Genomic DNA, 14756 nt, shown 5'->3' with positions numbered 1-14756 from the left:
TCTTTATAATCACCAACTACTGCATCCTCTTTATGCATGTCCTGAATTCCTTGCTGTTTAGTTTCATGGAGCCAAAGCTTACCTCTGTAACTGTTGTGTTGTTTCTCTCCCTCCCACTCCCTTTTTATGCTCCTTTTAGGCCAGAATGGAGTCTATGAATCGGTCCTACACTTCACTTATGCCCCCTCTGTCCCCTCAAACTAAGATCATCACCCCCTATACTGCCTCACAACCTTCACCGCCTCTTCCTCCTCCTCCGCCACCACCTCCTCCTCCTCCACCTCCGCCACCACCACCTCCTCCTCCTCTTCCCAGCCAGTCTGCACCATCTTCAGGCTCAGCAGCTACCATGTTTGTCAAGTACAGCACAATCACCAGGCTGCAAAATGCAGCTCAGCATTCAGGGACCCTGTTTAAGTCTCCAACACCACCAGCGATGCAGCCTCTTCCTTTGGCTTCACAGTCCAAGGCTCAAATTGTGGTGCCCCCCAATGGAGTTATTCCTCCACCCCCTCCTCCGCCACCACCCCCAACCCCTGGCTCAGCCATGGCCCAGTTAAAGCCAGTGCCATGTGCCCCATCCCTACCACAGTTCAGCCCCCAACCTCCTCCACTGAAGATTCACCAGGTTCAGCACCTTCCTCAGACAGCCCCTCCTACACCCCCACCAGCTCCTCCCATCACTGCAACTGTCCCTCCTCAAGCACCCCCTAAACCTCTGGTGACCATCCCTCCTTCAGCCAGCACAAAGACTGTGTCACCAGTAGTAGCACAAGCTGTACCACCAACCCCTGCACCTCCTGTGCCCCCTGCAAAGAAACAGCCAGTTTTCCCTGTTTCTCACATTCCACCCACTCCCCCTGTGCAGCCTACCCCACATCCCCCCCCTACACTACCCAAACAGCAGAGCTTTGGGGTAAAGCCACCCCCCTCTCCACTGTCCCCTGTGCCCTCCGTTGTGAAGCAGATAGCCAGTCAGTTTCCACCCCCTCCCACTCCTCCTCCTGTGGACTCTCAGCCCCTAAAGTCCCTGCCAGCAAGTGGCACCCCACAGTCCCCTCCTGCAGTAAAAGCAAAACCCAAATGGCAGCCCAGCTCAATCCCTGTCCCTTCTCCAGATTTCCCTCCTCCCCCTCCTGAAAGCAGCCTGGTGTTTCCTCCACCACCTCCTCCAGCCCCAGCCCCAGCCCCACCACCACCACCACCACCACCTCCACCACCGCCACCAGTGCCACCCACGGCTTCACCTACCCCTGACAAAGGTGGATCTCCAGGCAAAAAGACAAGTAAGATGTCCAGCCCTGGGGGAAAGAAACCACCCCCAACCCCGCAGCGCAACTCCAGCATTAAGTCCGGCAGTTGTGCAGAGCACCCTGAGCCCAAGCGACCCTCGGTAGACAGTCTAGTCAGCAAGTTTGCACCGCCAGCAGAATCAGGGTCTCCCAGCAAAGAGACCCCACCACCTCCTGCAGCACCCCCCAAACCTGGGAAACTACACCTTTCTGGAGTCAATCTCCCTGGAATCCACCAGCAAGGGATTGTGTCGGCAAAAGCCTCTGTTCTGAGTGGGCGTGGAAAGGACGTTGTAGTGGAATTTCCATCGCCACCATCTGATTCTGACTTTCCACCCCCTCCACCTGAAATAGAGCTTCCTCTGCCCCCTATTGAGATTCCAGCTGTATTCTCGGGGAACACCTCCCCCAAAGTGGCAGTTGTTAATCCTCAGCCACAGCTATGGTCTAAAACATCAGTGAAGAAGGCCCCCCCACCTACCCGGCCCAAACGCAATGACAGCACCCGCCTCACTCAAGCTGACATATCTGAACAGCCAGCAATGACCACAGTTGTGCCACAAGTGCCCACCTCTCCTAAATCCAGCCTTAGCGTCCAACCTGGATTCCTAGCTGATCTTAACAGGACATTGCAGCGCAAGTCTATCACGCGGCATGGCTCCCTGTCCTCCTCACGTATGTCCAGAGCAGAACCCACCGCCACAATGGACGACATGGCACTACCCCCACCACCACCAGAACTGCTGTCTGACCAGCAGAAGGCTGGCTTTGGAGGTAGTCATATTTCGGGCTATGCAACATTGCGAAGAGGACCCCCTCCCGCTCCTCCTAAGAGAGACCAGAATACTAAGCTCTCAAGAGACTGGTAGCCACAGACTTATTTTCATGCTATCTATAATCAATTCTACAATCAGTTCATCTGATCATCTGTGAATCCAGGTGTTCAGAGCCTCCTGATATGTTATTCAGGTAGTGTCCAGCTGTGTGTTTGTGTGTATATGTGCTGCTTGTGTGTACATGGATGTATGCACAGCTATACAGATTGTGTGTATATACATATGTATACATGTGTGGATGTGTATATATACAGAGAACTGATTCTATTTATTCCTTTTGTCTCCTAATCCAAATATGGAGTTTTGTATATTTTGAGTGGAAGGAGACATAGGAGGGGATATACTGTCACTTATAATTTGTCTATCGTATGGATTGGACCAAACACTAGAAGGTATTCCCTGTGTCTGTCCATGTGCCACCTCTCTGTGCATGTTATAGAAGAAATAGATGGGCAGTTTCTCAGCTAGAGAGTACCATCAGAATGTTTGGTGTATCTGGTAGGGCTTTTTTTAATTTCTCCCAGTTTTTCCCAGTTGGCTGAATTGAGAACTGCTTGACTGACATAAGTACTACATGTAAAGGGACACTGTACATCAGGAAAACCTTCACTATACGGAACGGGTAAACAGTGCAGGAAAGGGAAATCCAGAAGACACTGTGGCTATACATAGGAAACTAACTCATGGCTGCTCTAGTTGCACTAGTCCTGCCATGACCCCAGCCACATTTGAGATGTCTTCACAGGTAAGCTTCTTGTCTACAACACAAGGAATATTTAATGCTATGAACCTGGCTACTTTCAGTACTGTCTTGCGAAGCTTCATCAACTTGGCCTCATGATTCTCGCTTTATTGTGAATGTCCAGTACACATTGTAATGTACTGTCCAGTTATGTCTTTAAGTGACAGTTACCTTCATATATAGTGTGTGCATTTGTAGACATTTGAATCCATGAATAGTCTGAATATGAAATATATACCCTGTGCCCAATTTGGTTCATCATTATAAAGACAGTCACCTGCTGCAATGCCTTCTTTAAAAATTGTTTGGTAGGATAGAAAAGAACTGAACTGGCCCTGTACAGGTATCACTCACTCATGAAGTTACAATGCAAAGAATCTATTTGGGAATGGGATTATCATGAACAAAGTGAGTTTTCATAATTTCATCGATAGCTAGTGGAGCTGCTAAGATCTTTGCTATTTACAGCACAAGTGTAGAGATTTTGTAGGTAACCAGGTGTCTGATGGAGTAGTGTCACAGTCCAGTGACAGTGACACTGGCTATGCATAGGCAGCTGGGCAAACCTTGGAAGCATTGCTCCGATGACGCTACTAGACTTCACATTCTTCTGTGTGCTTTTGGTACTTTTATCAACTTACAATGACAGGTTGAAGGGAATAAAATACAACCTTAGAGCTATTTTTTAAGAGAATAAAAACTGTCCATCCCATCAATTACAAATGAACATATCTTGTAAAGGAGGTCTGTGCCTGTTGAAAAGATAACCAGTGCCAAACACAAAACTCCTTAGTTCCTGTCCCTCAAGGAGATAGAAACTGCAGTGAATCTAGGTCAAGACTCATTGGAGAATTTAGTATTGGTACTACTACATCAGAGAGATGTGTGATTGGCACCTCCTGTCACATTTGCAGCCACTATTCGGTGCAGTCACAGGGAGGAAAAAGACCATAGAAGTCATTGTGCTGCTTAAAACCCAACTTAAGGATATTTTTTGAATCTTTCAAATTGTTCACCAAGTATTTGTGCTTGCTATTCCTATGATGAAGTGACCTTTAACATAGTGCATTGTTAGTTTCAATACATTCGACAAATGTAGTCACCCTGAGTACAGATGCCAAGCCCACCAAGACTGAGAGAACTACTTCCCTGTGCTCATCAACCTGTGGCTCTGTTCAAGAGTGGATCCAGTTATCCCCAGTGTTGAATTTTTGTTTTCTTTTTAAATTAAACCAGATAAGACAATTTAAGATTTCCTTGAGTGGAAAAATACAGACTTCCAATCTAGATTAAGCCCTAAATCAACAGCCTTCATGTTTTTTTTTCATTGTGGATTTCATGGGAATCCTTAAGGCATCCTGAGCCATGACTTACTTCTGTTTTATTGTCTTGGGAGAGCAGATACCTTTGAAAACTAGTAATGCCAAAAAAATGAGAGAGCAGTAACTATCCTTTTCTAACTCCAGTCATGTGACCGCATGCAATTTCTTTATATTTCTCAAAGATAACACCTGTTAATTTAAAAAAAAAAAAAGTGATACATCCCTATCTTTTTCTTTTAAGTAACATTCCGATTTTTGTTTTTAACTGCCTAGTGTGTTTGAAGGTTTTGTTGAGGTGTAGTTTTGTTTCTTCTCTTGTCTCGGATGTGTTCACAGACAAGACCCACAGCCCTCTGCTTGGCAGCTCCAGCTTACATGGCTTTCAGGCCTGTGAAAGGCACGTGCAGCTTTCTCAGATGCTGACTAGTGAATAGGGTGAGGATGTTCTGACCCTGAGGGCAGGACACTGGTGCTTTTCAGAATTGGTGACTCACTTTCTGACAACCTTCATTTTTACTGTATAAGCAATTTCAAGAGTCTCTAGTGCTTAAGGTTTGGCACCAACTCTGAAGGGCAGCAGAACAACCAAACTCCAGCTCACAGGTAGTACAAACACTACTCTATGTTAACCTCACCATCTTGGCTTTTACTCCCAAGAGATTTAAATACTTTGCCTTTTTAGTCACTATAATTCTCATTTGAAGGGGAGAAAATTCGTTTTTTTAGATGCCCACTTACAGATAACTAGATTTTTTTCAATATCTAAACTTTTTAACATGAGAAAGATGGCTGTATCTTAGAGATTACCAAAAAGACTTGTTTTCATCAGGTAATTAAAAGTAATAGAGATGACAATGTGGTTTTTTTTAAGTCCTCCAAAACTAAGGTGCTCCTACCCACAGATGGCATATCTTGCAAAGGGCTAAGAACTGTTTTGGGTTCCTTCTCTCTGTGTTACTTTGATGTTATAAATAGTGCTGAATTTGTCTAAACAGAATTGAGAGGTCATAGAAATCCTTAACAGGGTAACAATTCCAAGGTTTCCGAACCTGGGTGTTAGTGTGGACTCGTTCATCAGACTTTGAACAGAACATTTTGCCACCTTTGCTACTCAAAACCAATTTTATGTTGCCAACACAGGGCAGTGTTGAAGCAAGTAAAAAAAAAAAAAAAAAAAAAAACCATAATTTCGCGTATCTTCAGAAATCAGAAATAGCATTATAACTGATGTAATCCCAGACTTTACTGCAATTTACTAATTAAAACAATGGTCCTGTGTGGGTAGGTGACAATTTTTGATAAAACAGGTATTACTATTTTTGTTATACATGAAAATGGCTTTCTTTTTTTAAAAAATCCCTTTCAAATTAAAAATACCTTTTGGAGTATTAGTTACTTTACATTATCTGTAATATGTAACCTCTCTCCAAGTTTACCCAAAGGGAATGCAAAATCTGAATATCCCACCATCTTTTAAGATGGTCCTTTAGTCCAATGAAAACATGCTACATCTTTAAAACTCCAGCCATAAAAATTACAAGTGCTCAGTGCCCTTAGGAGGTCTGTATGTAAAAGAAACCCAAAATCTAGGTGAATTTAATGAAATAACATACTTCATACATATACAATGTAGGGAGGTGGGCAGGGGCTCTATTGGATTTTCTCTGAAGTAAACCATTTTAGAGAGCTATCTGCTGTTATCCCCAGTGCCTTGAACTCTTTAGAGGAATAGCATTTAAAAACAACAAAAAACCACAAGTAAACTTTTGAGGTGCTAATGAAAGAGAAGGAAGGTAAGTACTTTTGAAGTTTGGGCAGAAATGGGAAGGGGGTGACTCTTAAAAGAGTTTTTCATCCATCTACATGGAATCTGGCTGTTTCCTCTCAAAGATGTTTAGAAAAGTGGTTCAAGTCAATACTGAGCCATACTTAAGATCTGGCCAAACTGGGAGCATGTTGTTCATGAGCTGTGAATTTCAAGAATCAGCTTAGAAAGACATGGTTGCAGCAGTAGGGGAGACATTTTTTTTTAAACTATCCATTAAATTTGTTACAACTTAATACCAAAACCTGACGTTTTTTCATAATTCCACCTCCTAGTTCTTCCTGTATTTGTAAATAGTCCCTCCTAGAAAATAAGCATCAACTGGAATGTGTCAAATGACTTTGCTTAGTTTTACTATCAGCCACTAGTGAACTCTTCTTCCTGAGATGCATAAGGTAAAATAGGATTAGCTTGTGCTAAGTGTTGTAAAAATACTGTTTACTGTTTTCAAAGAGAATTGCACAGTATCTTTAACTGGGGTTGTCCTCTTCTGTTTCTTTTTAAAAAAAAAATGGAGTCAAGGCTCACTCTGACTTCTAGCTGTGGGAATTCTGTCATAGATATAATGTAGAAATATACTTTTTTAAAGCATGAAGAAAACAAAAATGTACCTGAAAGAGGACATTATTCAGAGGATTATGCACAGCTCGATAAGGATGAAGTTGTGGTTTTCTTTCAGCCTTGTTGCTATTATTTTCTTCTGCATAAATGTACACTCATTTCATTATGTGCCTTGCTCCCTGATTGTGCAAAGCTATATATATACACACAAATATATATATATATATGAGAGAGAGATATATTCATTCAGTACTACTGATGTTTTTGTTCTACTGCTGGATTAAGTTATTGTCTGAGTTACACTTGCCACTTGTCATAAACTATTGTAATGGCTTAGGACAGTGGTCATATAGCCAGAGTAAATTTGTTTTTCCAGTTTCATTATTTTGTCATCTATCCCAATTCTTAATAAAAAAAAAAAAAGTACATAGATTCCATTTAAACAAAGGATTTCAAGTGTTTTGGATGAGCACTATTAAGAGCCTGGCTTTGTAGGGTGGGAGAGATGACTCAGCTGTTAAGAATGCTTTCTGCTCTTCCAGAGGACCAGAGTTCAATTCCCAGCACCCTCGTCGGGCAACTCAAAACCACCTATAACTCCAGCTCCAAAGGATCCAATGTCCTCTTCTGGCCTCCAAGGCACCTGAACATGTGTGGCATACATACACTTAAATAAATAAAAGTAGATTTTTAAAGAACCTGGTTTTAAAGCTTGTTGTGTCAGAATCTCCTGAACAGGTTACATGCTGGAGGCTAATTAACCACAGTTACCTTGGTGTGTCTTGCTTGTTTATACCAACAGACTAGAGATGAGGAAGTGGTAAGGGCGGCAAGTAAAGGTGTTTGCCAACCAGCCTGACCTTCACATGGATAAGAGAGCCAATTCTCAGAGGCTGCCCCCTGCATGTGCACACAAACACAATAAATTTAATAGTAGTAATAGGTTTTGGTTTTTCATTTTTGTAGATTAGAAATTTATTTGTATTAGCTGGGCAGTGGTGGCACATATTTAAGAAAAAAAACCACATATCTTGGCCATATAGCTAGGCTTTTCTCTGACTAGATCATAACTTAAAATAAACCTATTTATTTTAACCTATTTTCTGCCCATGGCTGGTTACCTATATTCAGGTACCATGCTTCTGTCTCCTTACATTTTCCTGGGCGGAGCTTCCTGTGCCTTGCTGGCTCTATCCCAGAATGCTTTCTCTCTCTTGGATGTCTCACCTCTTAGTTCTTGCCTAAGCCTTAAGCTTTCTAATGGACAAGTGGTGTAGCCATACAATACACAAATACAATAGATATTCTCTCTACAATCTTTATGGTGTGGGCATGCAGTCAACATTTAATTAGCAGTTATGAGCTCATCTCGCAAGAAATATTGGTAGAGCCTCTATGATTTTTCTATTTGACCTCGAGTGTTTTAGTTTAGCTTGCACATACACGGAACTGTCTTTAGTTTCAGCCTCTGTACAGCAGTCACTCATGCATCTGAATTTAGGTCACCCTTAGCATTATATCAAATAAAACACTGAAAGTGATCCCACAGTTCAGAAATATACTCTGCATGAAGAAGAAAAAAAAAAAAAAACAAATATATCAACTAATATAGTCCTCAGTTCCAGATGGGTGTGTGTGTATACACACATATATATACATATATATATTTATATATATATATATTCATATCTTCTGAATATCTTTAAAACATCTGCATCTCCAAAAACATAAGTTCATTGCTGATATTGTCCTGTGTGCAATCCTCAAAGGCTTATAGACTTCATTTTAAAACTTCATCATATATGTATTTATAAAATTTATCTGACTGCCAAGTGTTACAAAAGCAGTAATTCTGACAAGTTCATATATGCCTACATATAATTCATAACACGATTACATTCACTATCCGGATATAAATATGAACACACACACACTGATTTAGAAATACAATTATGTATTAGGATTGCCATATCAAATGGATACACTTAGTTTCAGGTTACACATTTCCTTACCATTTACCATCAAACTATAATAAAACAAAAAGTTATTCACCATCTGTCGTCAGTGTTTGACCCTGGCTCTGAAAAAAGTACACAGTAGACTCAGAATGACAGGACAGTGAAACAGATGGCACCCTCCCAATCTCCAACACCTCAATGTGTGAATCCAAACCCTAATTAATAAAAACAAAAGGCTGGAGTCCCATTTATTTTTAGACACCAGAATACTCATGACAAAAAGACCCTTTTATTTACAGAGAAATCCTTTTCTTGAAAACATTTCTTTAAAATGTGTTTTAGTTGAGTTTTCCAGTTTCCACATTATGTGTCATGGAAGTGACAAAGGCACTGAAGAACAATGGGCTTGTAAGGCAGCAAGAACTGTAGTATCCTCACTCTGGAGATAAACTGCACATCACTCAAATCACTAGAGAACTTCTATAGTCATTTTTTCTGGAATCTTAACCCACACTTTGTTTTAAAACCCCATTCCAATGATGGAAAATTTTACACTTAACAAAATTTAGTTATATCTGGAAAAAGCCGTGTTCATAACTAAAATGAGAAGCTGTCTTTAAAACAAAATATTTCAGAGACCAAACTTGCAAGAAGTCCAACAGTATTTGAATTTTTTAAATGTTACGTAACTGAACAGTACATCAATGCTTAGAACCACCTTAGAAAGAAGTAGTAAATATATAAATGATTCTACAAGACACTGCAATATACTTCGTGTGATTTTTATTTGGGTCAAGTTCTTAGTACACAGCAGTAATTATTCCGAATACAATTTAAAAATTAAGTGACTGTCCCTCATTCATCTGGAGGTGCTTAATGGCGCACACAAGGAATGTTACTGACAACAGTTGTCTGCTCAAGTTGCCTGAATGGTTTTTTACTCAGTACCACCAACTCTCTGGGAACCCTTAGTGTAACTGCCAGATCATAAATTGTTTACATTCTTTTTGTAAACCATTTTATTAAGAAAAAAAGGTATAGGACATAAAATATGATTAAAAACTGCTTTCCCATAGATTTCTGAACTTGCGAAAGAGGCTTCACTTTAATGTGAAAATAATCCTTTTTTTACAAAAAAATTAACATATTTTGCAAGGTCATTTACACAGCTAGGCCCTGTCATTTGTTGATTTTTTTTAAATAGAGATTCTCAATAAAACAAAGAGCATAAAGTAAATTTAGATAGCCAGCTCAATGTCTTCATTTAGTAACTTTGTAAGGCTCTCGTAAGTAAGGCTGTGTACTTTGTTGTGCTCCATTCTGTTCCTGCCAGCATAGAACTAAATACAATGCATTCTTGCTACACACAGCTTTATAGAAAGGTATTTATGAATTAAGTTTTAGAAGGGGTGAATGCAGGTTGCACTTGAATTCCTTTAAGCAATCTGAATACTTTGATGGTTATTAATCAGAACATGGCATATTTTTTCAAGTATAATCCTGAATACAGATAGAACTCTATTTCTAAAGAAAAGTACAGCACGCTTAGTTACAACAGTTGGTCCGGTGGAGAGAGAACCGAGCACTGAGTCAAGAACTAACTAGCTGCTTATCTAAAACACAGCATCACTCAGGTGAGACCGGGACAAACATTGTTAAAGCTTATTAGTTCAAAAATTCTGATTCCAAGTAAATGGTGTTAGGGAAACATCAAGTCACCTTCGGGAGGAGTTTCTGGCCAAAGCTATTCATAAGTAAACAGCTCCCATTCATTTCAAAGATTTGGAAGTCTACCAACCATTTCTTCCACCAAAGCCCTTTGCAGGCGTAAAGGCGGCCTTCGGGAGACACCATGTTCTCCATGAGGAGAAAAGAGTAAAGCAAGCTGTACTGCAGAAAGGTGACCTTAAAAGAAAATGAGAACTGAAAGATAAAAGCAAGCTATCATTTTGATGTCCCACACGTAAGAATCATCTTTAATCAACATAAAACTGTTAACGAGGCAACTACATGGTAGACATCATTTGTAAAGATGCATAAACCAGTCTCTAGCCAGGCAATATAAACAGCAGTAGTACTGGTAAGGAAAGGAGGGGGTAAAAATTGTCACCCAGTGACTTAAGAATAGCAAACTCAGCAGTCCTGTGCTAATCCCTAGATGAGGACAAGTACCTCTCAGGAAGACAGAAGTAGCCAAAAGGAAAATACTGTAGGAGACATCTTTAAAAATTCATATTTATTCCAAACACAGCAGGCTGAAATCTTGGGTCTAGATTTCAAAATATTGGCACTATTTTTGTTTCTAATTTGCCTTGGCTATAAGATCAAACACAAGAATGTATTTTCACTCAGATCCTTGGACCTTCAAATATTAACAGCAAAAAAAGAGACATGTCCAGTCTTTTCTTTTTTTTTTTTTTAAGGGTAAAGGAACTGTGCACAGAATCAGACATTTCAGGATAGACCAGAGCCCTCAGTACCTGTGTCTTGGTAAAGTGGTTGCATTCTGGTCAGCAAAGTTTCAACATTTGTTTAAAATTCCTAATATCAACCATATTTTAGTTTATGGGCAAATAAATGGGAAAATTTACAATAAAACAGGAAATAACCTCACAGTATTAACAGCATGCAATCTATAAAATATTACATACATTAAAAGTCTCCGATTACTGTAGGCCTGGCTCATTGTTACAGAGTATCCTTCCAAAACAATTCATAGAATCCAAAATTGAAAAAATTTAAGATTGGGGGAAAAGGCCAACATAGAGTATTTTGTGTTTCGTTTTTAAACCCTATTAGTACTCAATAATACAAGGGGGAGGGAGTCATCTGTCCCATGGATTACCCCCAGTGCAAGTCTTCAGCACAAAGGATTTCACAAGTGTTTTCTGCAAACCCCAACTCAGCAGGAGTCCAGAAGATAAACTGTATTCCTGGTGCCTACCACCAGTTGTTTCTATGACTACAAAAGCTAGTTGTTTGCTGGGTTTCCAAACGTCTTATTAGTCAACTAAGCTTGTTCAACAAAAGGCTACTTAAATAAATAATTAGTGCAACTATTTTTCAAAAGTTTCCATGTACCAATACAATCAGAGTTAAACGTTCATATACAGTCTTGCTTGGGTCCATAATGGAACTAAAGGTTCAGAGGACTTCAGGGATATATTCTGAAGACAGTCAAGATGACCTAACAAATCCATGAAGTGGAACGTGTGCTAGAAGCAAGTTAAAGAATCCAAAGCATCTAAAAAAACTCTAAAAGTGTGAGCCGGGCGGTGGTGGCGCACGCCTTTAGTCCCAGCACTCGGCAGGCAGAGGCAGGTGGATTTCTGAGTTTGAGGCCAGCCTGGTCTACAAAGTGAGTTCCAGGACAGCCTGGGCTATACAGAGAAAGCCTATCTCAAAAAATCCAAAAAAAAACAAAAAAAAACAAAAAACAAAAAAAACAAACCATCTAAAAGCGTGATAGCTGATGTGCAATGTGGTTTTAAAATAAAATTAAAACCAAAACAGCCTGCTGCTCCTGGTACAGTGGCTCCTCCTTACAATCCTAGTATTTGAGAGGCTAGAGCAGGAAGACACCATGTCTGAAACAAACAAAACCTACAACCTTAAAGCAAAAGAGGTCTTGAGAAGAACACTGTCTGGGTCCGAGTTGCACAGTGAAGCCTCAGGTGCAGATAGCGGATCTACCAGTGGAGTGTCAGTGCCTTATAGTCTGCTTTTCTTCACATCTACAACGCTTGTTCTTCTAGCATCACCAGACAGCATGTACAAGGCCTGCATCTGGATTACAACAGCTTTACTTCCTCTTCGGTAGATGAGGGAGATGCCAATAGTTTCAAATACATACTACTGATTTTCCTCAGTGTGACTGGGCAAGTATTTTATTCTATTAGTCTTCTCCAGCACACTCTTCACTCTGAATCACAAAATTCAGAATATTACTAGGAGTGCCACTTTAGAGTCTAATCACTTCAGATCAGGAGGAGACTTATTTTTCTATAGCTGAGAGATTGAAAATGACTTGGCATCAGCTAACACTGCCATTGATAATGGTCCAAGAGCATGGTAGCAGCCTTTCATTCCCAGTCCAGTGACTGTCAAGAGACTTGACAACACTAGTCTCTGCTAAAAAATTAAAGGTGGGGTGGGGGGGTTGAATATCAAAAGAACAGTAATAGCTGGTCTGACTTCCTGCTCTGAAACAGCCTAAGGCTGGAGATCCTTAGGAACCTTCGTATCCAACAAGCTCACCTCAGTACATGAAGTACCTACACCACATTTCACATTGCTTTCACTGGCTGCTATCAGCAATGCAGTCTCATGCAACAGTGCATTAAAATCAAACTGTTAACAACCCTGGGAATATTTGGAGACTTTCACATTTTGTCATCCTTATAATCTACAAACAGGACAGGGTGCAAGGGAGTTCAAGGTTAACTCACCTAGCGCACTCCAGTGCTAAGAGAACACAGGGTTTACAGTGTTAAAGAAGGAAAACAGCCTTAAGCAATCAAAAAGCAGTTAAATAAAGTATTTAAACACTGGTTCCTTTCCTCTCCATATACTGAAAGTAAAGGGCAAGGGTGTCCACCAGGCCATGAGGTTAGCCCCAAAGCAGAGGCAATGAGCATCCAATGTCACAGATTCTGCAGGAAGAGAAATCCAAGGGTGTACAGTATTCCTGAGAAAGATCCCAGATATTTTTCCTCAAGTCAGTCTTGGTCTTACATGTTTTAGCTACATGTTCATGTTGGTATGCCTTTCATGATTGAGAAATGGTCACATTTTCAATCTAGACAGCATAATGCAAATGACAGCAAGAAGATCCACTTGTTCAGACTTGGCTTTCAGTTTTTGATACAAGGGGATAAACCAAAACAGTAATAAAAGGAGTAACTTCATCATTTGTATGCTTCATTCATTTCACTGGGAGGAAATTCCCAGGGCCTCAAGCTAATCTGGGAAGACCTGACCTCCTGAGAGAAGCACAGCTGTGCCGGGCTCTACTCCGAATAATGCATGATGGACTCAACATAGTTCCCAGGGAAGAGCCCGGTCACACCATTCATAACTCCCTCATACCAACCATCGTCATTCTTCTTGATGACATATATAATGGCTCCTTCCTGAAAGGACAGCTCATCTTCCTTGTCTTTTGTATAATCATAAATTGCCACAACTAGGGGGAAAACAAAAATAGGATGTGAACGAAAATACCATTTCTAGAAAGATAAAACCAAATAAGCACTCATACACAGCAACTTTCTAAAATTTAACATATATATTTTTTCTATCCAATTACCAGTTTAACACAATTGAGTATCCTTTTCTAAAAAAAAGTTCTATATCCAATATAAATGGCAAACAAGTAAAAAAAAAGTCATGTTTAGTTAAACTTACCCTTCGATGGCCTATTAAAAAAAACCATTGCAGAGAAAAAGCAATCTAAGGATCATGAAAGACAGCTATTCATTTCAACTTATACTGAGGCACCATATTGTATAAAAAGAAATGCTCATAATGTAAATATACTACTGTTGTGAGATACATTGTGAGGCACCTGAGTAGTGAGACAGACTAAAGAACAGCAAGGCCATCACTCCTTTCTGGACTCTTATCAGTGAAGACTGAATTCTTACAAGCTAAAGACCACTATACAGATACTTTGTCTTTCAGAACATATACTGCATTATGTTACCAATTTAATACATCCATAACAATAAGGTGCTAAAAAAACCAGGACACTTGATTTAGTTCCTCTGTGGTTTTTACTAGTTTCAATCACTTGGTAATGGGCCCCTTGAACCATTATCTCATATAATCTCTGGTTCCTAGCATTACATCTACCCTCAAAATTTTTAATAAAATCAGATAACTCATAACTTAACTCACATTCACTTAAGACTTAGTCTTTGTTCCAAACTCAAGTATGTTCTGCATACCATAAAGAACTTTTTTCAAGAAAAGTATCTCATTTGGGCCAGCAATAGATATGGTTGGTAGGTAAAGGTACTACTGCCAACCAAGACGAACTAAATTCAATTCCTGGAACCTACATAACCAAAGAAGAAAATGCACTCCTACAGGTGATCTTTTGACATGTATACATACACATATAAATAAATGTATTTTTTAATTAAGAAATATCTCCAGCTGTTTTTTCTAAGCATACACACTGTAACTTGTCTTAAAACTTGAGGGCTGGGATGTAACC

General features: G+C 40.1%; 2 protein-coding genes across 36 annotated transcripts in view; one reads left to right on the top strand and one right to left on the bottom strand.

Annotated features, from left to right (window-relative positions):
• Positions 1-14756, top strand: part of Raph1 (Ras association (RalGDS/AF-6) and pleckstrin homology domains 1) — a 95895-nt gene that overhangs the window by 76614 nt on the left and 4525 nt on the right. For 5 of the 11 annotated variants that reach the window (XM_006496324.2, XM_006496323.2, XM_006496322.2 and 2 more), the window contains one exon: positions 140-7276. The exons of 1 other annotated variant lie outside the window; for it this stretch is intronic. In XM_006496324.2, coding sequence (XP_006496387.1) covers positions 140-2161 — 2022 coding nt within the window. In that variant the 3' untranslated portion in view covers positions 2162-7276. Of the gene's footprint in view, positions 1-139; positions 13444-14756 lie in introns of those variants that run through there. 5 more of the 11 variants (XM_030243573.1, XM_006496326.2, XM_030243571.1 and 2 more) reach the window with 3 other exon arrangements.
• The window catches only part of Abi2 (abl-interactor 2), a 76178-nt gene continuing 69937 nt past the window's right edge, over positions 8516-14756 (bottom strand). For 20 of the 25 annotated variants that reach the window (XM_006496075.4, XM_006496077.4, XM_006496080.4 and 17 more), the window contains one exon: positions 8516-13721. In XM_006496075.4, the coding sequence (XP_006496138.1) occupies positions 13546-13721 (176 nt within the window). In that variant the 3' untranslated portion in view covers positions 8516-13545. The remainder of the gene's footprint in view (positions 13722-14756) is intronic. The other 5 variants (NM_001198571.1, NM_198127.2, NM_001198570.1 and 2 more) reach the window with 4 other exon arrangements.

Source organism: Mus musculus, chromosome 1, assembly GCF_000001635.26.
Source record: "Mus musculus strain C57BL/6J chromosome 1, GRCm38.p6 C57BL/6J".
NCBI classification, from domain to species: domain Eukaryota; kingdom Metazoa; phylum Chordata; class Mammalia; order Rodentia; family Muridae; genus Mus; species Mus musculus.
This window is presented reverse-complemented; position numbering and strand designations above follow the sequence as displayed.